This window comes from Paramisgurnus dabryanus, chromosome 13 (assembly GCF_030506205.2).
Source record: "Paramisgurnus dabryanus chromosome 13, PD_genome_1.1, whole genome shotgun sequence".
Classification (NCBI taxonomy): Eukaryota; Metazoa; Chordata; class Actinopteri; order Cypriniformes; family Cobitidae; genus Paramisgurnus; species Paramisgurnus dabryanus.
Window position 1 is genome coordinate 2,462,216 of NC_133349.1, and position 23,557 is coordinate 2,485,772.

The window sequence follows — 23,557 nt, forward strand, 5'->3', positions numbered from 1 at the left end:
ATAATTAATCAAACTCAAAAGTTTTTTGAATGATTGGGCCAAAACCAAAAAGCGTTAGGTAGTGCATCGCTCCCCCTACAAGCAAGCAAGTTAAGCAACACTGCATACGATGTTTTACAATACTGTCTTTTCTTTTGTATTTCAAAGCTAATTATTTGTTAATGTTGTGATTGTACTGTAGTGTTTTGAAACTATCAGTTGCTTGTGTTTGGATGATCTACATTTACGTTTCATTGGTATTTCACAGTAAATGTGTGTTTTGAACCAATGATTGTGCAAGATTTCTTGAAAGATGCGAATGCACAATGTTTTAAACATAAAACAGCCTGTGTTACAAGTGATACCCTTTTTGAGTTTTATATCTAGAGTTATGAAAAATGACATCAACGTTCTGAAAATAGTAGCAAAGTGATTGTAAAAAAACTGTAATGTATTAGTCCTGTAAACACGTCGCTGTTATACATGTCAGTGTGTTTGAGAATGGAAGTAACTTTACACTTTATGTAAAACACACACGTCACGAGATCATGTTGAATTTTGTCATAAAACATCCAAGAGGTGTTGTGTGCATGGCTGTAAAGTATTATACAATACTACATTTCATTTTGGATAGCATGGCTGAGATGAAAAATGTTCATATTGAATCTCTCATTTTGGATTAAAGACTTTGGTACTTTGGCAGATGTGAGCACAGACTGTCAATCTGTCAGACATTTTTTTGTAAGACGGCAAACACAACATGTCAGATTTTGAATATGATGTGTAATGCTTTGCAAGTTATACATTCAGATGTTTGAACAGTGAATGCTCTTTCATAAAGCGTTTTACCCCAAGCATCCACGAATGCCACGACAAGCAAAGTGTCATTTTTTCTTTAATAAGCAAATATTTCCAGATTTGAGAAATGCAACTCGTAAATGCTTGGTTTGCGACTGAAACCCAGCTCAAGGTTACAGTGCTATGACTGCCTTTTATTAATTCACATACAGTCATCAATCAAAATACTGAAAATGAAATCATTGCAAATACTGTAAAAACATGTTTCAAAGCAATCAAACGTGACGGAAACTGACAATCTTTGAAAAAATGACCAATTCAGATTATCAAAACCCTTAGGTATTTTTTGCAGGAAGAGAAGCATTGTTGTTCTTGTAGATATAGCTAGCCACAATCTTTTGTACGCACTGAGATCTTTGATAGATATGACATTTGATAGCCTTTCTGTGTGTGAGCATTATACACAAAAACAACTCTTACAGCTGTGTTATGTTAAAAACAAAATTCAGTTTATTTTTCTCCTCCCATTTAATTTCTTGACTTTTTTCTGTTTTCGGATTTAAAAAAAATGTACACACACACACCTAAAAATAAATGACAGAAAACCGTAAAACAAAGAAACATTACATCACAGCACAGAATGTGGAAGACAGCGTTCTGTCCGTTCCTGTTGTTCTGTAGCTGCGTCGTTGACTTGTTGAAGACAGTCGACAATAAAGGGGATAAAATCCAATCGGTCTGAAACAGAATTATGAGCCATCATGCCTGCCGTAAGAAGGCCAGAGAATGAACACAGACACGCTCACACACAAACATACACGTCTATAATACAGAGATAGCCAAGTGGAGGTACATACAGCGGTGATGGGGCGCTCGGGTCAAGGGATGCAGAAATAAAGCCGTCTGATTGGCCGGAAAGGGGAAGCGACGGGGTCGTATAGGGAAGGGACAACGGAGGCAGCTGAGAGGAGATGGGCATACCTATCTATCTATCTATCTATCTATCTATCTATCTATCTATCTATCTATCTATCTATCTATCTATCTATCTATCTATCTATCTATCTATCTATCTATCTATCTATCTATCTATCTTTTATTAAATCCATGCAATACGAGGCCATGCATCATCAAATTTACCTCCAGTCCAAAATTCTGCATTTGGTTGCTTTGTCTGAAAAGTACAAACACACTTGATGTAGGTAATGCATGGTCAACACATTGCAGGTGCATGACCTGGTTAAACACTTTTGCACTGGTTAAACACTTTACTTAGGGTCTAAACAAGAAGCACAGAGGGGTCTAGCTTTTGCAATAGCACAAAAGTACTTAAAGGGCACCTATTATACAAAATCCACTTTTACAGGGTGTTTGGACATAAATGTGTGTTGGCAGTGAGTGAACGTAACCACCCTAAATTGAGGAGTCTCATTAGACATGCCGTTTTGATTCTCTTAGCAATGTGATGTCACACTGCTAAAGCCCCGCCCACGGCCACTGAGTATTGTATTACCATAGTTTGATCCTTTAGTGAGTTGGACGCTGTTTCCCTGAGACCACAGTTACCACCAATGCTTGCTGCAGTACTGATAGTGTAACGTGTAACTTGCATTGCATTATGAATTGTGGCCTGATATTAATCTTGCATAACTAAAAACTTTTGTGTCATAAGAGTTTATGCTTACAAGTAGCAGTCTACTCTCTGAATGATCATACATCTACGGCTTTAATTTGTCAGAACAATTCGTAAAAACTGCACAGCATCATGGATGTCCTGCAAAAGCGTGTAACTTGTTCAAAATCCTTGGTTCATCTCTCAAAAGTATTTTTTTAAGTCAATGAAGATGTCAATGCTTCAAGTCCTTGAAAATGACAAGTCCTTGTGTTATTGATCATGATCAAGACAGTCAAAATGTTTAGCCATGTTGCAAAAATGTGTACACAATTATGTGTGTCATTTTTTCTGATGTAAACTGTGGACAGATGCACATTTTCTAATTTGTTTCTGTAAACAAATCACACACATATTTTGCAGTACAAATAAAAAAATAAAAAAATTAGAAAGGTACAGTACTACAGATCCCCTAAGGGGACATGGAGTAAAAATTAAATAAAGTTTAGTTTTTTTTAAGCATTTAATTTCGTGTGCGCACATGAAAGCGGAAGTTTCATGTGCGCACGCGAAAGTTTCACATGCGCACAAGAAACTAAACTTTTTAAAAAATTCTGCACATCTAAGGTTTCGCGTGAGCACATGAATGTTTCATGTGAGCACGCAAAAGTTTCACGTGAGCATGCAAAAGTTTCATGTGAGCACATGAAACTAAACTTTAGATTTTTTTACTCCAATATCACTTTAGCGGTTCGGTACTGCACACTGTTCAGTTCACATTAACAAAAGACAAAATAAAGAGATTATGACACAAAGGTCGATGAACTAACTCCTAAATGTTGTAGTTACATGGAGAAAAATTAAATAAAGTTTAGTTTTTTTAAGCATTTAGTTTCGTATGCGCACGTGAAAGCGAAAGATTCATGTGCGCACGCAAAAGTTTCAAATGCGCACACGAAAGTTTCACGTGCGCGTGATAGTTTCTAGCGTGCACGCGAAACTAAACTTTTTTTTTTTAAATCTCCAAATCGAAGGTTTCACGCGAGCACATGAATGTTTCACGCGAGCACACAAAATTTTCACATGAGCACGCAAAAGTTTCACGTGAGCACGCAAAAGTTTCACGTGAGCACATGAAACTAAACTTTAGATTTTTTTTTACTCCAATGTCACCTTAGGGGCTCAGTACTGCACATTGTAAGAAATGCCAAATTTTCTGTAACTCAAAATTTTAAGATTCACTTCAAGGCAATTTATGAGTTCAAAGAAAAAAAAGAGATTATGACACAAAGGTCAACATTTTGCATGACATGCCTTGTACGATGAACTAACTCCTAAATGTTTTGAGGTGTAATTCCATTCAACAGAAACCAGTATAATGTATTTTGATGAAACTGAAACTGAAAATGCAATCTTAATCATAATAATCTGCAACTGTATCAAAGTATTTTCAATTTTTCCAAAACAATGAGAATTTGCACAATTGAGCAAAGTGTTTAGCAAAATTAATTTCTGATCTTAGAAAGCGACTGAGAAAAACTGTAAAAGGAACTCTGTCGCCCTCTTGAGTGCTGAGGTTTTTTACAGTAGAGAAAAACAGACCATGTACTTATAATCTGCTGGCCGTGTATGTCTGTATACTGTCAAATATTACTTAAGCCAAAAGCCCCTTGAATGTTTTCTGCATTTTAATGTGCTGCCCCTCCCCTTATTATTAAACTGATACACAGTACCGATACCAATGATCTGTTACATATTATAATTCATATTCTGCTCATAAACTGGATTTGATTTTCACTTGCTTGATTTAACATTTATTTTATATTTCTAGGTTATATTGCATTTATCACAAGATACACGGTATCAATAAGCACAACGTTTCGAAAAGTTGCTTTGTACATATATCAGTCATTTATGTAAAACTATGTGAAATCTAATAGCATGCACACGTAATAATCAGCTGATCAGACATTACTAAACCCTGCTTTAAACAACTAAACCAGTTCAAAAGTTGGTCAGGCGGTCAAACTGGTTTTGGTGGTTGGGGGGAAATCTAACCAGCTAATCCTCTTCAACGAGGAAAATAAACTCCTGGATAAAATTTGAGCATGTTTTGTGTGCAAACATAAATAAATAATACTATCACGGCTTAAGGGCTGTGAATAAATACTGTACATCATTTCTTTTGTGACTAAACTATTAGATATGTATACTGTACATATAAAGAAAGCATGATTTGGCACTGCCCTCTAGTGGCCCAGTAACTGAAGTAGATTAACTGCAATACTAGGTTAAACACATCTACCACTACAATGATGTTTGTTCTGCATGTATATAGCAATGCTACAATCCTGGGATTAATTCTCAGGTAACACAACCTGAATAAATCAGTAAACAAAAGGGGCGGAGCTTAGCGAAGGGCCAATGACATTCATCCCATCTCCCCTGAGCTGAGGTCTCTCTGTGATCATTACGTCAGACCTTTGCAACCCACGTATGTCCAAATATCCCAGACACCCGTCCATCCTCCGCACCGGACCTCGAGCTCAGCCCAATACTAAAATGCCATCCCGAAATATACATCAGCAGCGCTCCATCACAATATTCACACCAAACCAAAAAAACTAACAAACTTCACCCGAAACAAACATTTACATGCTTTATACCCACATTGAGAATTGCAACAATTTATCGTACACTCTCATTTTCTGTTTTACGTATATTTGAGATCACATGTACACAATTTGATTTGGTTGACCTTGAGATGCCAACATGAATATGACAGAAGCAAACAAAAAACAAAAAAATATTACTGCTGCCCCCATGCCCTGCCTTTGTGCTTCAAATTGAAACCTATGTTGCCCCAAAAAGTATTTGGATACTTTGAATATACTTAAGCTGTTACATTAAATAAAATATCCAACCAAGAAGCATCTGCAAACAAATGTCTAGATAATTTTTTATGCTTTTACTATCCATGGATAATGTGAAAGTGTCAAGACATTATTTATCATACTATCTATTATATCATTATATATTATTTTAATTCACATTTATCAGGGCTGTCAACCGATTAATCGCGATTAATCGCATACAAAATAAAAGTTTATGTTTGCATAATATATGCCTGTGTCCTGTGTGTAATTATTTTGTATATATAAATACACACATAGTCATGTATGTTTTAAAGAAACATTTACATCTATCTATCTATCTATCTATCTATCTATCTATCTATCTATCTATCTATCTATCTATCTATCTATCTATCTATCTATCTATCTATCTATCTATCTATCTATCTATCTATCTATCTATCTATCTATCTATCTATTAGGGCTGAACGATACATCGAATTTTCATCGTCATCGCGATATGAACTCACGCGATGAACACATCGCAACAGACAGCCTTGACGCGATGAATGAAGGGAAAACAGTAAGCGCATGTAATAAACGTTTGACCTATCACGTTTAGTCCTGAAGACATGTGCTGCGTCCGAAATCGCCTACTACCATACTATATAGTATGCAAAAAGCACTACTTTGCCTACTATATATTATGGAAGTAGGCGGTTTCGGACGCAGCGATGGTTTGCGCGTTCATGCTATGAGGCCAATCAGGGGAACCCCCAAGTCAGCTACGCTCAGATTGATTTGTGAGGTGTCAGTTGCGACGCTGTGCCTGTTAGCAAAAACTATGGCAGAGGAAGGAGAGAAGAGTGAGGAAAATGTGTTGTCAGACGAAGACCTTGTGGTGAAAATGAACAGCACTTCAGCTATATCATGGAATTATTTTGGATTTAGGAGAGATGACGCCGCAAACACAGGTACTGTGGAAGCGGTGATTCTCATATTGCGTTTATTGCGCGCTCAAGTTCATTATTTCAAATGTATGTGTGCTCTTGGAGCGCCGCGGTCGCGACACGCTCGTTTTTCCAGGTATTTCAAAAACATTTTAACTTTTCAGAATGACACAAGCGCAGCGTGCAGTTCATGTGACAATAACCTACGTGTCTAGTGTTTTCCACGTGTTTTAGGCGCGACATGTGAATGGCCCCTAAAACATGAAAAAAAACTATATATATTTATCGCAACTCACATCGTCATCGCAACATTAAACAATGTCATCGCACATCGCAACTTTTCCTCACATCGTTCAGCCCTACTATCTATCTATCTATCTATCTATCTATCTATCTATCTATCTATCTATCTATCTATCTATCTATCTATCTATCTATCTATCTATCTATCTATCTATCTATCTAATAAAAAAATGATGTATAAAAACATTTTTCTTAAATTTATACATGCATGTTTGTGGTTTTATATATACATAATAGTTACACACAGGACACAGACATATATTATGCAAACACAAACTTGTATTTTGTATACGATTAATCACGATTAATCGTTTGACAGCACTAATATTTATATTTATCTTGACAATAAATGCCACTTGGTTAGATATTATATGTAATGTACAGACACTAATACAGTACATTTTCTTTGGGCCAATATATCCTGAACATGCTATATATAGTCAGAGCCATTCAGTTTGGTTTTTGAAGGGTCACATCCCACAGATTTGAGCTCAACACCTGCTTGTAATTTTCAAGTAATCGTGAAGATCTTGATGAGCTGGTTCAGGTGTATCTGAAAGAACCGAAGCTAAACACCGCAGGACGCACACCTCCAAAAATAAAACCGAAAAGCCCAGTATGCGAATTTTGTACAATTGCACAGGTGCAGTGAATGAGTTTTCTCATTTACAATCTAAAAGGATATGTTCGGATTTTTTTTATTTATGCAATATCTCCTTCCATCTGGGCATGAAATTTGTTAGCCTAATAATAAAGGCATGGTACCCATCAGACGGTGTAAATTGGGCTTAATTTTATTTCCAAGTTATTGCTGGCTGAAATGAAATAAAGGGACACTTAGCGGGGTAGACGCAACATTATTATATTATAGTGTGTATATATACAGGATTGCGAACGGAACGGTCAGAAACACCGTTGTGCCGGGTCACCGAACAGTTATAACATAAAGTATCACTGCATCCGCCGCGTGTCACGATGCTCACTGCTGCGTTACGTCAAAGTCTCTTCGCCGTGTGCTCTTAAGTGGCGAGTAATTAGACTGTAGGAGATCGGACTTCACATCGGGCTTAGGCTCGGCGAGTCAAAGACACAGCTGTCCTTGAAGAGGATTCTGTCAGAGCCTGGACTGAGTTTGATTTATGAGTCCTGCCTCTCACCAGATGGCGGACAGCGAGAAGATGACAGTCCGCTTGCTTAGCGACTCACAGTCGATGGCTAATTACATCTTTATCTCCGCTAATCTGATTCTCTTTTGAAAGAAAAAGTCTAAAGGCGAATGACAGAATCTAACGCAGCCTCTTGAAATCACATCTCCAATTTGAAAACGGTTTGTTGACACCTGGAGGGCCTATCGGTCACCATTTTGTTTCTCCATATGTCATCATCTTTAAGAAATATTGCGCATCTGTAACATCAACATGTTGCATGAAACTGCAGGACAACGTAGTTTTGGTTATGTCATTGAGCCAGAATGTTACATTATTACAGCAGAACAGATTATTATCATACATTACAGTCATCAACAGCATGGATTCAGTACACATACACATTTGAAATGATATTTGGGCACCTACATACTAGATAATGCGGACTGGGGGTGGGCGATATAACCACGATAGTATTCATTTTATATCATGATAACCATATGTATCACGGTAGAGTTTATTTTTCTTTTAATGAGGTTTTTTGTTACTAAAATCTTTAATGCCATCGAATTTTCATCATTCTCACAAAAAACTTATACAAGAAAAACAATTTTGATATTTGATATTTGTTATTTTGATATTTGTCCCACCCTTCCACCATTATGATTGGATGGTCGAGTGAAATATGACATTATGTGAAAAGCTCAGTTCGACAAAGTTATATTTAAAGTTTTTAAAGGTAGAAAAGTGATTTAGTAAAGAGCAGTAAGGGGGGCGTGTACACCAAAGCGTTAAAATGCGGTTAAAAAAAGCCAGGCGGACACCAAAAGAATGCTCTTGCTGGCTTTTTCTCAGGTTGCCATCAGTCAGTAACTCTTTCCCTGCCATTGATGAGTTATGTTGTCAATTAAGAGAAAACATTTGCATGAAAAAAAAAACGTGTTCCTGATGAGTTTTTTATGGTTATCTGTAATACCGTGATTATCCACTAGATGAAGCAATTTTTTTTTTATAAATTTTACAATTTGTGTATGTTTTGATAATCATTCTGAATCTGATTTCTAACAAAATTCCTTCACAAAAAAATGCAATTATTTCAGCTTTTTGCTAGAAAAATATTTAGCAAATAATTTTGAAGAAAAAGTTTATAAGCAGAGAAAAAATGGATGAAACTTTTTCCCCATTTTTTTTGTTTATTGTTTGTTTGTAAGCAGAAGGTCTGTTCTTTCATTTGATATATTTGTATGTTTATATATTTTTAGAAGAAAATTTTCAAAAATCACAAAAAATGCCGACGGGTAACATTTTAAAAAAGGAAGGCGCGAAATGAGTTAAACAATGTGCCAGTTTGTTACAGTATTTTGATATTTGTCCCGCCCCTCCTACGTTGTGATTGGACAGTTGAGTGAAAAGTGACATTGTCCAGGTAAGCTTTTTTTCACCCGAAGTTAAACAATTTTCAACTCTAGGCGCTTAGCTGCTGGCATTTTTGGAAAGCAATAAAAAACATACACCGGCATAAACGCCTTGGTGTGCACGCCCCCTAAGTGATGAGTAACATAAGTGACAAACAGGAGAAAAATTAGGTAACTTCCCCTTTAAGACCAAAGTCCAGCTTTTTACGTTTTCTTAAGACCTACAGTATATTGTCGTGTTTATCAGGATACTTGCAAAGATGGGAATTTTGACGCATATGTTTATGTAAGGCCAAACAAGCAGCAAAAATGCTCACAAGCTTTACTCTTTTCCTGCCAGTTTTTTTTTTTTTGTTACCAGCCAGTGCCACCATTTTTCATGATTTTCACAAAAGTTTCATTTAATTTTTTGTGAAGGACTTTTGATAGAGATCAGATGCAGAATGATCCTCAAAACTTACACGGACATACAGCTGTTTGCCCTAGGGCGATACTTCTGTGTTGTATAAGTTGTAAAAGAGGTCATCTGGTGGATAATAGCGGTATTGTGGAAAGCTGGAAATACTAGTCATTGGCAGGGAATTGATGAGTTAACTCGTCAATGGTGGGGAAAGAGTTAATGAGCAACAGATGCACAGCTTGCGCGCTCCTCTCACACAAAAACAGTGCGCGCATTTAGCTCTGTTGTTTGTGTTTCAATGGCTTAACATCAGTTATCTTACAACTCTGGTGCTTAAATCCGTCTACAAACTGTACGTTTTCGTGACCATGCGCCTAGTAACATGATGTGGGTGCGTAACCTCGAAATCGCTACAGGGTGACAAATTTCTACTGGTTATCATAGCTAACGATTTATGGCCCACCCCTAATGTGGACGAATCCAGAGGATAAACGCAGCATTTGTGAATATTACGATGAACTTGAGATCAATTTCTGTTGGATGACCTCAAAAAATCTTCTGGATTCCTATCCATCAAACGTGTCCGTCTTTCTCTAGCGTGTAAGTGCCCTTACATTTCCGTGATTGCTTTCTTTATGGACGTTGTCAAATTATTTCCATTTCAAAAAGGTTTATCATGTTAAAACAGAGCACAAAACGATTTTTTTTTTGGCCGTTCAGTGAATGGGATTTTTAGTACAAAATATTTTCACACACATGGCTTGCGATCAGCTCTGTCATTTTTTTTTCTCACATGGAATTACTATCATATTTATTCAAATACTTATTAACATCATCATCATCATCATTATTGTCATCATTATTAACACCGAAAAGTAATAGCAGTTAACCTTGCAGATTAAAATGTACACAGTGCAGGGGTTAAAACGGGGGTCGGTGCAGGAAGTGAGGTCACAAGAGGGACATTTCTAACCGGTACATGCTATCCACAAGCAACAAGGAAGTCGATGAACTGCTTAAGAGACGCCAGAAACTTCAGCTGCCTTCAAGTCTTTATGGGAAGATCACACTCATGAGGTCCGAAATCAAAATTATGACGGTCACCGGAAGCGTTTATAGAGAAAACGGATGAGCAGCCACATACGTAGATTGGTCGCCTCTTAAATCGACAAAATGTTTAGTATTTCCGGCAAGCCTGATCATCATCATCAACAGTACATGAATTGCGAGAAAACATACTGTACAGTCAACATTCACAACTTGTTACGATCAGCCAACGACATTGAGGTGTGTGTCATAAATATGATCGTTCCAACGTGACTTGAAGGCAGCGATATCCTCCAAGCTTAAATGCTGAAACAGAGAGCCCGATGGGAAATGGGGTGCATCTACTGCATATATATTTACACCGAGGGTGACGGACCGTTCGATGGACTCTCGGATAAACTGAAGTGAAGGTGCTGATGTTCGCCTTGGGTCGAGACCTCTAAAGGGCTCGAGATGAAACGTACGCACCTCGCTAGAAAGAAAAGATGGGCTTTGACATCATTCATAGTAGCTACGCGTGTAAGAACGCCCCGCCAATCGGCTCAGACCTCTGCGCTCGGATCTGAGAGTCACCGGTCGCTGGTGATCCACCACAAACACTTCTAGTGGGTCACCTGATCTTTAGCAACGTAACCATATTATTGTCAGCACCGTTACCTTCACAGATTCACAACCCACGGAGTACAAACAGCATGTCCAGCACGCACGTCAAGAGACACCGAACCGTTGAACTTTTCATAACTTGCATCACATATCGGGTTTGGACATTAAAAGGTGACCGTCGCCGGAAACGGGAATGAAGCGGTGATATGCGGCGGGGTGGAAAGAGGAAGGAATGACGGGAGAGATGTACTGTAGCGATGGCTCCTGGATCAATGCATAATTTCTTTTTGTTCACAGTGATGGGTTCGTTTTTAAAGACTCCTTCCAAAGGCAGGACAGTTTTAGACCTTCATCAGAACAGAAATGGATAGGCAGAACCAAAGGCCGGCTCCTGATAAACGGGTGTTAAGAGATGACGCTCCGCCGTACACTGCCCCAGGCACTGCAAGAGATGAAAGAGAAGCAGACAGAAACTGATTCAAGAGATTTTAAACAGCAAACCGAGGTGGTGGTATACAGTTTTGAAAAAGCAGATATTAAACTATAACAAAAAGTAACTAAATACATTGAGAAGATCAACATAGTTATTTTATAGGTATATACAGTACTGTGCAAAGATTTACAGTCAGATTTAATAAACTTTAAAATTTGCATTAAAGGGAAACCAGGCAAGTCTGCGTAATATTTCTCTACGAGCTCCCCCTAGTGTCTGAAAGTAAATGCTTTCAAACACACTGTCGTAAAAGCGAACTGTTGTCCCTCCCTCCTCGGAACCAAGTTTATCAGCTTATTTCCAATCCAGATATGTTTCCCTTCCGTCAAGGGTTTTCGATGCCATTTGCAACAATCGCTAGCCGTGTTTAGCTCGCCTGCCTCTGTGTTGTTTGCCGTAAAGTGATCCTGCTTCTCGCGATATCTGAGACTTTGCGAGACTGAAGGACACCGGGTCGGATACAGCGAACTTGCAAGTGGGGTATTCTTCCTACAGACGGTAGGAGTGGGTGAGAGAGTCTTCATTTATCCGGTAATGAGTTTTTTTAAAAGGTGCCTGACAGCATTTTTTCATTTTTTTATAAATTGGGTAGGAGTGCCACCTAGGAATAGTAGCGGAATAATAGATGACAGTAAAAAATCGTCATTGTCAAGATAATTCGTCAATGGTGGGGAAAGAGTGAAACATCCTTTATAAAAGTCAATATATATAATTCTTATATCTGTGTGCGCATCATAACAAAAGTGAAGTATATTTCGACATAAAAGCCCTATACCAACTATACTTAACTATATGTCGTCAAGTTATTGAAATAAACGTCATAATATTTATTCTATTGTTCTATTGTATTCTATTGGGACTTTATTTTTGTATGATGTATTTTTGTTTTAAATTCATGTTTAATATGATATTATTTGTTTATGTTTTGCTTCAATTTAATCTATTTGATTGTAAAGGAAAATAGCGATATCTGTAATTGTCATAACGGGTATGGTATGGCATTGAATGGAAGTTTTTTTTCTCAAAATACCCCACAGATAATTTATTATAGCATGTTAAAATTGCCACATTGTAGGTTTGAGCAAATTTGATCGCCATCACGGTGGTTTGTTGAAATTGAATCTGAATTGTGCAGTCAATTATTTTTTTCTTTTTCTCTCTGCACTAAATTGCAGTGCCAAGGTTGAATAGTGCAGATTATGGGGCAGTATTATTATAATAAGATCCCCTTCTGACATCACAAGGGGAGCCAAATTTCAATGACCTATTTTTCACATGCTTGCAAAGAATGATTTACCAAAACTAAGTTACTGGGTTGATGTTTTTCATATTTTCTAGGTTGATACAAGCACTGGCGACCCAATTATAGCACTTAAACTTGGAAAAAGTCAGATTCTTACGATATGTCCTCTATCAGAAAAGGCCAAAACGTCAGACGAGTGAAGATGAATACACTGCTGACAATGACTTGTTAACAAAAACTGAGAGATTAAGATAAAAAGAATAAGGGAGAAAAGAAAGAAAAAGTGATGCTGGAGGAAAAGAAAGAGCAGGAATCACTCACTGGGGATCACAGTGTGAGGAATGAAGTGTCTGATGGTAACCGAACACAACAGAGCGGGAAATGTGGTGGGACAAACGATGGGGGGGAACAGCGGTGACATAATGAACCGCAGAAAAGAATAGATGGATTGAAAATGCTAAAAGAAACTGGAAGATGGAGGAGGAACTGCAAACGAGGAACACAGATTTAGCATATGATGTACAGATTTGACATCTGAAGAGTGGAAAAAGTTAAACTTTCTACAAACAAGTTGCTTATTGTTTTATAATTCATATTCAAGATGTTTTTATGACCTTGTCAATTAAAATACTACGTGAAATGTAGTTTTTATTTATGTCATTACACAATGACTTACAGTATATTGGTTCATACAGTATGGGTGAGCAGGAAACAAACTAACACAGGGTTATTTGTAACACAGCTACTTTACATATTTATACAGGGCCGAGTAATCTGTGCTTTGTGTCTTTTTCTCTTACTGTCAGAAGATCTCATGTCAATTTGTTAAAGTTTTGATTTGTTTTGGTTAAGATATTGAACAAAGAGGGCCCTATCTTGCACCCAGCGCAATTGACTTTGTCAGTGACGCATGTATCATTCGTATTTTGCATCGGCGCACTGCGGGTTTTTCCCTCCACAGACGCACGTCGGCAAACTAGGGAATGAACTTGCGCTCCCTGGGCGGTTCAGCGCAAAAAAGGAGGCGTGTTCCGGCGCAAACCATCCCTGATGCTATTTTGCAGTTTCAAAAAACAATTGCGCCACTGACCAGAAAAAACTAGTCTAAAGTCAGTGGGGTACTGTGCGTTGTTCATTATGCTATTTTAAGGGCTCATGATTGACCATAATGTATAGCGTGCACAACGCGCACACACTTTGATTATCTAATCTACACAGATGCAACAGTTATTTTTGCAAATCATAAATTGTTACAATAAAAAATATTAACACATGATAAGGGGAATCATAGTGGTGAGCATTGTGGTGATAGTTTTTATTTATTGTGTGTGGCTGCTTTAAAAAATAATCATGCAAATAACGATTAAAATATTTTCATAAGTTTGTTGTGTGACTGTATTACGTTTATTTTATGTAAATAATAATTAAAATGTTTTCATAAGAAACCTTAATACATATGAACTTGTTTGTAAGAGTACTTTGTGGTTGGACTACTTGCATTTCTTGGCTTTCAGCGGTCAGGTCCTGTATAGAGGCAAATCCACCTCCCGTTACATCGCGTGGCCGATTTATGCTGGCAAGCTTGGGATTCCCCCGTCTCCTGACATCATTGTAGCGCTTGCGGCGCAACGTCCTGGGGATGCCAGCTGATGAGACAATTGTGGCTCTTTCCTCTCACGCCTGTTTAACCTACGCTGATTTGGGTGGGTTTCTCCTATCCCCATACAAAACAACTTCTCTGTCTTTGACTGCTCTTACAAGAACGTCGGTCTCCTCGGCTGTGAACAGCTCCTGGCGTGCGCCTGGTAAATCCGTCATAATAATAGCAACCCGCCATGGAACTTGCGCACTTGCGTTTAAAGGGAATGTTGGATAGCGTTCTGATTGGTTTATTTGACGTTACGCCCAAACCACACCTATGAATAATGAACCTACTTCAGACCAACCTCTTATTGATTTGCGCCTGGCGCAAGAGTTATTTCTCCCGCCGGGAAAATAGCAACAGCGCCCAAGATCCACCCACAAAGTCACTTGCGCATTGCGCTTCGCACTTGCGTTTCAGATCGTTAAAATAGAGCCCAGAGTGTTTTGAAGGCATGGGAGTAAATTTCTTCATCTTATGTTTTTTATTAATTTCTGAGAAGGGTGTGCAAGTCACCAAATCCAACCTTTTATTATTTTAATCACTGTCTGACCTTATAGCATTTTGAAACATGTCAGCAGCTTCTAGTAACTGATAGCTGGGATTGAAAACATTTTTACACAGCAGGGTTAGTTGTCACACAGTGTTGCAATTAAGCCTCAAGTATAAAAGGATAATAAAATGAAAACAATGTAAATACTATTCATCAAAATGATAACTGTTAACAGAATATCAGGGGATATAACTCACAACTATATTTTTTTGTCTTAATTGTGCAGCTCTATTTATATGCATTGATGCATAATACAAGGATGGTTAGATGAAAGATCATAGATGGATGAATGTGTGGATATCTATCTGTTATAGGCAGATATATTAACAATATCCACCTTTAGTATATAGACAGAATTTTATTGAATTATTTGTGTTTAAAGAAATTTTCTAGCAGGTGTTACAACAAACCCTCTGTTTGTTACAATGAACCTCACCTATGGGGTAAGTTGTCACATTTGCACTACTGTCACTTTGGGTGTATTGTAATTGTACCATAACGGTAGGTCCCATAAACAAACTTTAAGTGTTTATTTCTAGCAGAGATGTGTGTGCTGATTGTGTAGAAAAATGAATCATCTAACTTAAATATTTTTTAAATGATAAAGCCAAAAAGCGTAGGGTCTCCCCTACATGTATATATTCTGCTAACTTTAACACCTTGATTGTTTTTTAATAAAATACTTATATTTTCAAGTTCAGAACAAATACCAACATACTGTATACTGATATCAGAAAAAGGCTGAACAAACATTGAAATATAATTTATCTACATCACCAAGCCGTATTCAAGAGTTTTCTATGCAAAACTGGCGAAGCATTTTGTCCATAAATTGAATAAATTTTGTCCAAACTGTGCAGCATTTCTGTTCGGTGAGATAAAAGCATGACATGATCAGTATTTCTTTCTCTCCTACACAGCACTGTGCTTTATAACATCCCTCTGTGTAGAAACGTTTTGGCTCCGTCCCATAAATACAGGGTTCACCTCGACCCGGCCCGCCTCTCTTCTTGACTCACTCCAGCACATTTCACTTTGCCAAGAGCTCAGTATTCAATATTATATTCAGCTAATGTTCCCAATGAAAGCTTTGTTTACTTAGTCTGGTCAGGAGTCTGAAATTCATCTCTCTTGGAAGTTGTACTATTTTGCAGATTACATACAGTAGTGCAACCTCTGTGTGTGTTTTCTAAAAGCACAATTTTTGGTTTCCTTTAGTTAAAAAAGTCTAATGTGATGTTTTTGAATGAAATTAAGTCCTACTAACTTAATCCTGCTAATGTACTGTAAAACGAAAATCTATGAAAAACAAGCTTTGTTTAACTGGATATTTTCTTTGAAAACTTTTAATCTAACACATGTCTCAAAAGAATTAACCCCAAAACTGTGGCGAACCATTCTAGGAGATTAAAAATAAGATTTAGGTAGGTAATGAAGTTTAATGTGTAATCAACACAGCACCTAACTGGAAATTTTACCATACTATTGGTAACACCATTATTTATTACTGCTGGGCTGTTATGACACAACTGCTACACTTGTTGGTTGTTCATACTTGATTTCATAAATTCAGCAATAAACTCTCAATTTATGTTTACTAATTAAATAAGAAAAATTAAAAGCTACTGCTGAAGAAAACAATGAAACAATTGAGGTCAAATATATTCAGCAAAGAAACACATGTAAGCAATTTTCATTAATAAAATAAATACAATTTATGTATATAATTTATACAATTAAAAATGCTTTATGCTACGTACACACCAAACGGGTAGCATCGCGTTGCTTGCTCTAGATTACTCGCGGGATTTAACTTTGTGTCATGTGAATTTTTCACTTGAGTTGAATATTTTCAACTTGCGCGAATTCGAAGGCGCGTTTGAGGTGAATAGCGCGTGTTTTCGCGGCAATTGCGCCGCCCAATTTGTGTCATTTGCATCGCCCTGCATGAGGAAGCGTCTGATCGTGTCTTTGCATTGACTTTGTATGTAATCTACTCGTGCAAATCGTTGCATTTGGTGTGTATGCCAAATGAGTCTGATGTCTTTAAAGGTCCACCGTGTAAATTTTTAGTGGCATCTAGTGGTTGGATGTGTGTAGTGAATTGCAACCCACGGTTCAGTCCACAGTTCACCCCTCTCTTTCAAAACGCATAGAGAAGCTACGGCAGGCACCACAGGACAAACAAGTCACCGTCGGAGACAACGTAGTGACAAAATGCGCTCTATAAGCAGTTTGTCCATTTAGCGCTATTGTAGATACATGGCGGCGTGAAATGGCGGCTTTCATGTAAGGGGACCCGAGGTGTATGTAGATAAAAATGGCTCATTCAAAGGTAATGAAAAACAATACCGTTCATTATGTACACCACTGATAATATAGTTATGCATATTACATTTCATTTCTGTCGATAAAAGTTACACAATGCACCTTTAAGGAGGAGAGGGAGAAATTCAATAGTATTGCATTTTTGTATCTTGTGATGCATTATCAATATTCTCAAACCAACAATCAATGTTTAATTATAAGTTTCCTATAAATATTATTTAGAGAAGGGAGTTTTTTTCTCAGCATTCAGATCAGTCTGTGATCATTTCTTGATGCCTATATTTTCTATATGCTGTTTGTGGTATTATTGCAGATATCTTATGCAATGTCAAACTCTTGCTTATACATCATTTTTTTCTTCTGTTAAGGGCCATTTCCTTGTTAGATGGAAAGGCATGTCTAGTTAAATATAACTGTGGGTACACACCACCCGCGTTTGAGGCGTCAAATTTGCGTCTATAGCATCTAGTTTGCCGCTTGAACATTTGAGTTTACTCGCTTCGTGCGCGGTCTAGACATTCACGTGGAAATTTGCGTCATGGGAGGTGCTTCTGCAACTCCGCTCGCTTCCTGTAATCACGTCACTACTAGAGCAAGCTCCTGATTTGTTAAAGCGTCGCGTTTTTCCGCCAAAGTTAAAATTTTTCAACTCTCGCGTTTCCTTCGGCAACGCTCAATTCGCGGCATTCACGCGAACTAGACGCACGAATGAGGCAGAATCGCGTCCACTGCGCAGCGCTAAATGCCTCATTAGCATCGCAGGACATCCAGAAGTGTGTCAACTTGTCTTCAAAATTGACTTTACATTGAAATCACTTGCGCTTGACGCCTCTACCGAGGCTGGTGTGAATGCAGCATAACACCAGTTATTAAATTATATTTATCATATTAATTGACTGCATGTTTGATAGTTGATAGATTATAATCTGTTTACAAGGACAGTAAAATTCACAACAATGCTATACATTTTATTATATATACTATACATTTAATATATTTTTTGTGTTTGGTCTTGTAAAGTGGCTTTGAAGCAATGAAACATTATAAAAAAGCGCTATATAAATTAATTTGAGGGTACACTCAAGATTCCTTCAATTTAGGTTGAAATGATCGTATTTATGATGAGCGTGCACGCGCACACCATTATCAATACTAGTGACGTAGAAACGATCATAAATATGTTTTAAATCTGAATGTTATTCATTATAAAATCGGCGAATGGATTTATGAGCTGACAAGCTTGTGCTATAAAAGACAATTCAAATGATTATTTCTGGCAAGGCAGAAATGCTTAAATACATAAAAGCATCAATTACACACCAAAAGCACTTCTTTTGCTCTTCATTTTATTGCAGTGGCACTAAAAAGCTTTGCGTTTCTTTCCTGGGAAAGAAATATTAATCTGCCAAACGCATCCATTTATATCTTGCCAAAATCACTCGCGCGCACATCACATCGTAAAGATTGCCTTTGAGCTCATACGCAGACGTTTCCCAGATGATTCGAAGGTCTCAACAGTATACACGCTGCTGTAACCCGCATGCATCATAGTCAGAAACTTTAAAAATACTTCACAGTGGGGTTAAACTACAGTAAAGCTTGAGTTATGCATTATTAAAGAAGGAAGAAACGATGCACTTTGGTAAGCCCACCAGATCATTTTTCCTTTAAGCACCATCAATAGACACACTGCCATTATCAGCCTCCGGTAAAGAGTTGCACATTCATCTGTTTTGTACAGTGGAAAGTCACTACCTGCAGGCTGTTTATTTATCCTTGACTTTATGCCTTGGTAGATTTATGAATGTTTGCAAAGTACAGAGGAAAGTCCTTTCAGACTTTTTCACTTACTGAAGAGTAACATGCTGGCGTTGGAAGCGCCGAGCCGGTTGGAGGCGAAGCAGGTGTAGTTGCCGAAGTGTTTTTCTGTGACGTTGGTGAAAAGCAGCAGGGAACGTGTTTTCTCGTTCTTTATCTTCAGCGAGTTATCGCTCTCTACCGGCCTGGGAAAGAAATAATATGAAAGATCGCACATTAGAGGAGCTGACTTCACACTGAACCGTCATGTGTCATTTCCCATGATTCACAGCACGTACAGTAATCTTACCTTCTGTCATCTCTGTACCATTCAAATGAAGCTGTGGGCACAGCCATGGCTTCACAACGTAAAATGGCAGTTTTTCCCAGTTGGGCAGGCATGTTCTTCACATCTGTAATTACTGGTGGGTCTAAAAACACAAGGATGTAAAAAGTACAAAGATTATAGGATATAGTATTTATTTGAGTTGTAAATTGGTTGGATGCAAAATAGCTAAAATATGGTGCAAGTATCAAGCTACCCAGCAAGCAATAGCCATAATTTGACTGTCTAGGTCAGGGGTCTTCTTTGAGGGCCAGATATTAAAAATGTAAAAATGATGCAGGGCAAACTTTTACCCCCTATTTTTACCTATATATATATATATATATATATATATATATATATATATATATATATATATATATATATATATATATATATATATATATATATATATATATATATATATATATATATATATATATATATATATATATATATATATATATTAGATTAATCTCGTACAAAATTAAGGTATTTTTTTGCATAATATATGAGTTTGTGCTGTATGTAAATATTATGTATATTTAAACACACACACATACATATATATATACATTTAAGAATTTTTTTATTTATATATAATTTTTTTATTTATATATAACATATAAAAATATAAATAAATATATAAACACATGTAAATGTTTCTTAAATACATACATGAATGTGTGTGTATTTATATATACATAATAATTACACACAACACAAACTCATATATTACGCAATAAAATACTTGTATTTTGTATATGATTAATCAAGATTAATCTATGCCCAGCACTAATATAGACCGTTTCAGCAGTAACAACATAAACAAGCGGCTGTCGCGGTCTGCACGTAACTTCCGGTAAGCTCCGCTAAGAATAAATAACAACAAAGTTCTTTTAACGTAGTTTATTTATATAACAAGCAAAAAAACAACACATAGATTACCTAGGAAACCAAAACATTTGTTATTTTCGACGAGGCATTTGTTCAAGAGATCAGTTTAGCAACTAGTCAGGCAAATAAAAAGACGAAAGCGGAAGTAAGGTTCGGATCAGACATGTATCACGTGCGTCCGATGAAACCGTCTATATATATATATATGTTATAACTTATGTTGTTTTTGTTACTTTTTGTTATAGGTCATATATTAACAAACATGCATTTTCAAAAAAATATGCACACATGTTGTATCCAGTACTTTGCTGGACTTTGCCTTTTTTACCATTTTAAAAACAATTGCAGTTTAAAGAAAATCTGACTTTTTCCATGTGTAAGTGCTATAATTGGGTCCCTAGTTCTTGTATCAACTTAGAAAATGTGAAAAAGATCAACCCAGTAACTTAGTTTTGTTAACCATTCTCTGCAAGCATGTGAAAAAATAGCTCATTGAAATCTGGTTCCCCTTGTGATGTCAGAAGGGGATAATACCGCCCATTAATCTGCACTATCCAACCACGGCACTGCCATTTAGTGCAGAGATCAACTCATTTGCGTTTAAAGGACACACCCAAAACAGCACATTTTTGCTCACACCTACAAATTGGCAATTTTAACATGTTATAATAAATTATCTATGAGATATTTTGAGCTAAAACTTCACATGCATACTATGGGGACACCAAAGATTTATTTTACATCTTAAAAAGGTCTTGTGACATGTCCCCTTTAACATTGCAAAAGCTAAACGTTAATTGTTTGTTTCAGAAGTTGAGTGTATTTCATTACTTTAATAGCATTATTGTTTTTTTAGCATTATGCACTTTTTTTGTGCAATGTTCATAGTTCAACTATTAAAGTGTAAAAAAAATCATTCCTGGAAAATAGAAGTTAGTCAAAAGCATGATTTTGGTCATAAAATAAATATGTTTTACTTTTAGTCCAACAAAAATTTACAACAAAGTAATGAAATACAATAGCACTTCTGTAGAAATGATTAACCTCCTAAGACCCGAGCTTTGGTTTGTCTTTTTTTCAGATTTTTTTTCAGCTATTTTGGGGTTAGGAAGAACCAATAAATATAATAATCAAATATTTTTCTTTGAACATGAAGCAGTGTAATTGTCCACGTTTGTGTACAACAGGTTGCAGTTACACAGAATTAAGTATTATGCTGCAAACAAAAACATTTTTTAGGTCCACCTATGTTGACATCCAGGTCTTAGGAGGTTAAACAATTCGAACTATAAACACAGCCAACTGCAATTCAATTCATGATTTTATTACAGCTCCATAGAGCGTTGTGAAAACAGCACATTAAGAAGTCAGTGTGTGTTGGACGTGACTTACAGTTGACGGTGACCTTGACACGCCGGGTGTCTGGAGGAGAGACGCCATTGTTGGTGATGCATTCGAATTCTTCTGCTTGGTGGCGTTTGATCTCAGTGATTTCCAGAAATTCCCCCTCGCTCATGAGACCGTCTGCAAAGTCAGAAGACAAGTAAGGTGATGCACGAAGAGCGTCATAATGCACAGTGTCATACATAGATGTAATAGCCAAGTTAGGTGCTAGAAAAAAGCAGGTGCACCCGAGTATTGCTTCACATTGTTATGTTGCACAAAAAGGCCTAAGGACATTACAGCAGTCAACATGGAAAATTATTCATCTCGTGGTCGGTGTTTACACAAAGCTACTTTCAGTTCATGTACTACATCACAGTCCCTCCGGAGTTATCGGCTGTTGTATACGCTGCCCAGGGGCGCAGTGGTGATGTGCGAAATTCAGCAGGTTTAATGTTCAAATGACCTCATCTGGGATTTTAAACCGGCTACATTAACTCCTCAACTGTGACTAAATCACTTAAAGAAACGTATGATGTAGTTTTAGTTTTTCACTCAATGCTTTTAGATTTATTCATGTTGTGTTAAAGTGTCATTTGCTGCAGTTTGTTTGACTGTGGATAATAACACCGATAACTCAACCAATGGATTGGATCTGGAGCACGACTACCTAATCGGCAACCAATGGCAGGGTGTGTGTGTTTTAAACTTCAAGACATTATGTTGGCATCGCAAAGATTACATGTGGCTGTCTATCAACAGCATCAATCACTCCTTAGCATGTGCCAGGACATACAATTACATGACCTTTTAAATCTTTAAGGGGTGGTTTACCGGTCAGGGACTAGCTTAAGCCAGGACTAGGCCTTAGTTTAATAACAAGCATGCCTTACTAAAAACATTACTGCCGTGGCATGCATGTTGAGGGCCCAAATCAAAACAAAGGGCACTGATCTATTTTATGATATGTAAGTGCAAGTTGTTTTCAGTTTGGTCAGCTCTTATATTTATTTTAGTCAAGGACTAATCTAATTCCTGTCCAGTAAAACGCCCCTACATCTTTATACAAACTAAATATTTAGTATATGTAAACGTCATCACGCATGAAGATTTTAAAAACAACGCAACACAGGCACAATTCCCAACAAACATTCCTCCTCAGAGTTTTTAAATGTGTTTAATAAAGTTTGAAAAAGTTGTCGGTAGCTTGGTGGTGATGCGTTGATGTCAAGAGACTGTGGTAGTAGTTCGATTGTAGCCTAAGGTTAGCTTTTTATTTTTATATTATATAAGTTGTGCTTGTCAGTGAAGATTATCTTGTTGATAATCCAAAAGTCTATGGAAAAAACAAGGGAACCAGTTTCGCATTAACTTCCAGGTTGGCCTACAAAAATACATCAACCCTATGGCACTCTATAAAAGACAGAGGGGCAAGTAAGACACAGTTCCCAGAATAAACTGAAAGAGTTTATCATCATCATAAACATCTCAGAAATGTTTGGTGGCCAATAAGTCACCAAACTTTATTTACAACCATTGTAATCTACAAAGAGACTATCTTGCACCTCTGAGGCGCTTCCTTTCACTTTAGAGAAACAAAACAGATGCAACACAAATCTTCACATACAAGCGGACAAATGATTTTGCTGCTGAAAGTGGGATATTAATACAACAAAAACAAAAACGTCTTAAAGAGTCTTAATGTCTCCATGGTAGAATTTTGTGCTCTTTTTGAACTGCAATAATCAGACTGCTGAACAACACATCAAAATCCCTTTGACAACCAGAA

General features: G+C 37.1%; 1 protein-coding gene across 2 annotated transcripts in view; it reads right to left on the reverse strand.

Annotated features, from left to right (window-relative positions):
- iglon5 (IgLON family member 5) overlaps window positions 1-23,557 on the reverse strand; it is a 222,651-nt gene that overhangs the window by 11,091 nt on the left and 188,003 nt on the right. The window contains exons 5-8 of one of the 2 annotated variants that reach the window (XM_065298942.2): window positions 21,778-21,909; window positions 19,474-19,594; window positions 19,218-19,369; window positions 9,255-11,549 (exon numbers count right to left, since the gene is read on the reverse strand). In XM_065298942.2, the coding sequence (XP_065155014.1) occupies window positions 11,449-11,549; window positions 19,218-19,369; window positions 19,474-19,594; window positions 21,778-21,909 (506 nt within the window). In that variant the 3' untranslated portion in view covers window positions 9,255-11,448. Of the gene's footprint in view, window positions 1-9,254; window positions 11,550-19,217; window positions 19,370-19,473; window positions 19,595-21,777; window positions 21,910-23,557 lie in introns of those variants that run through there. The other variant, XM_065298943.2, reaches the window with a different exon arrangement.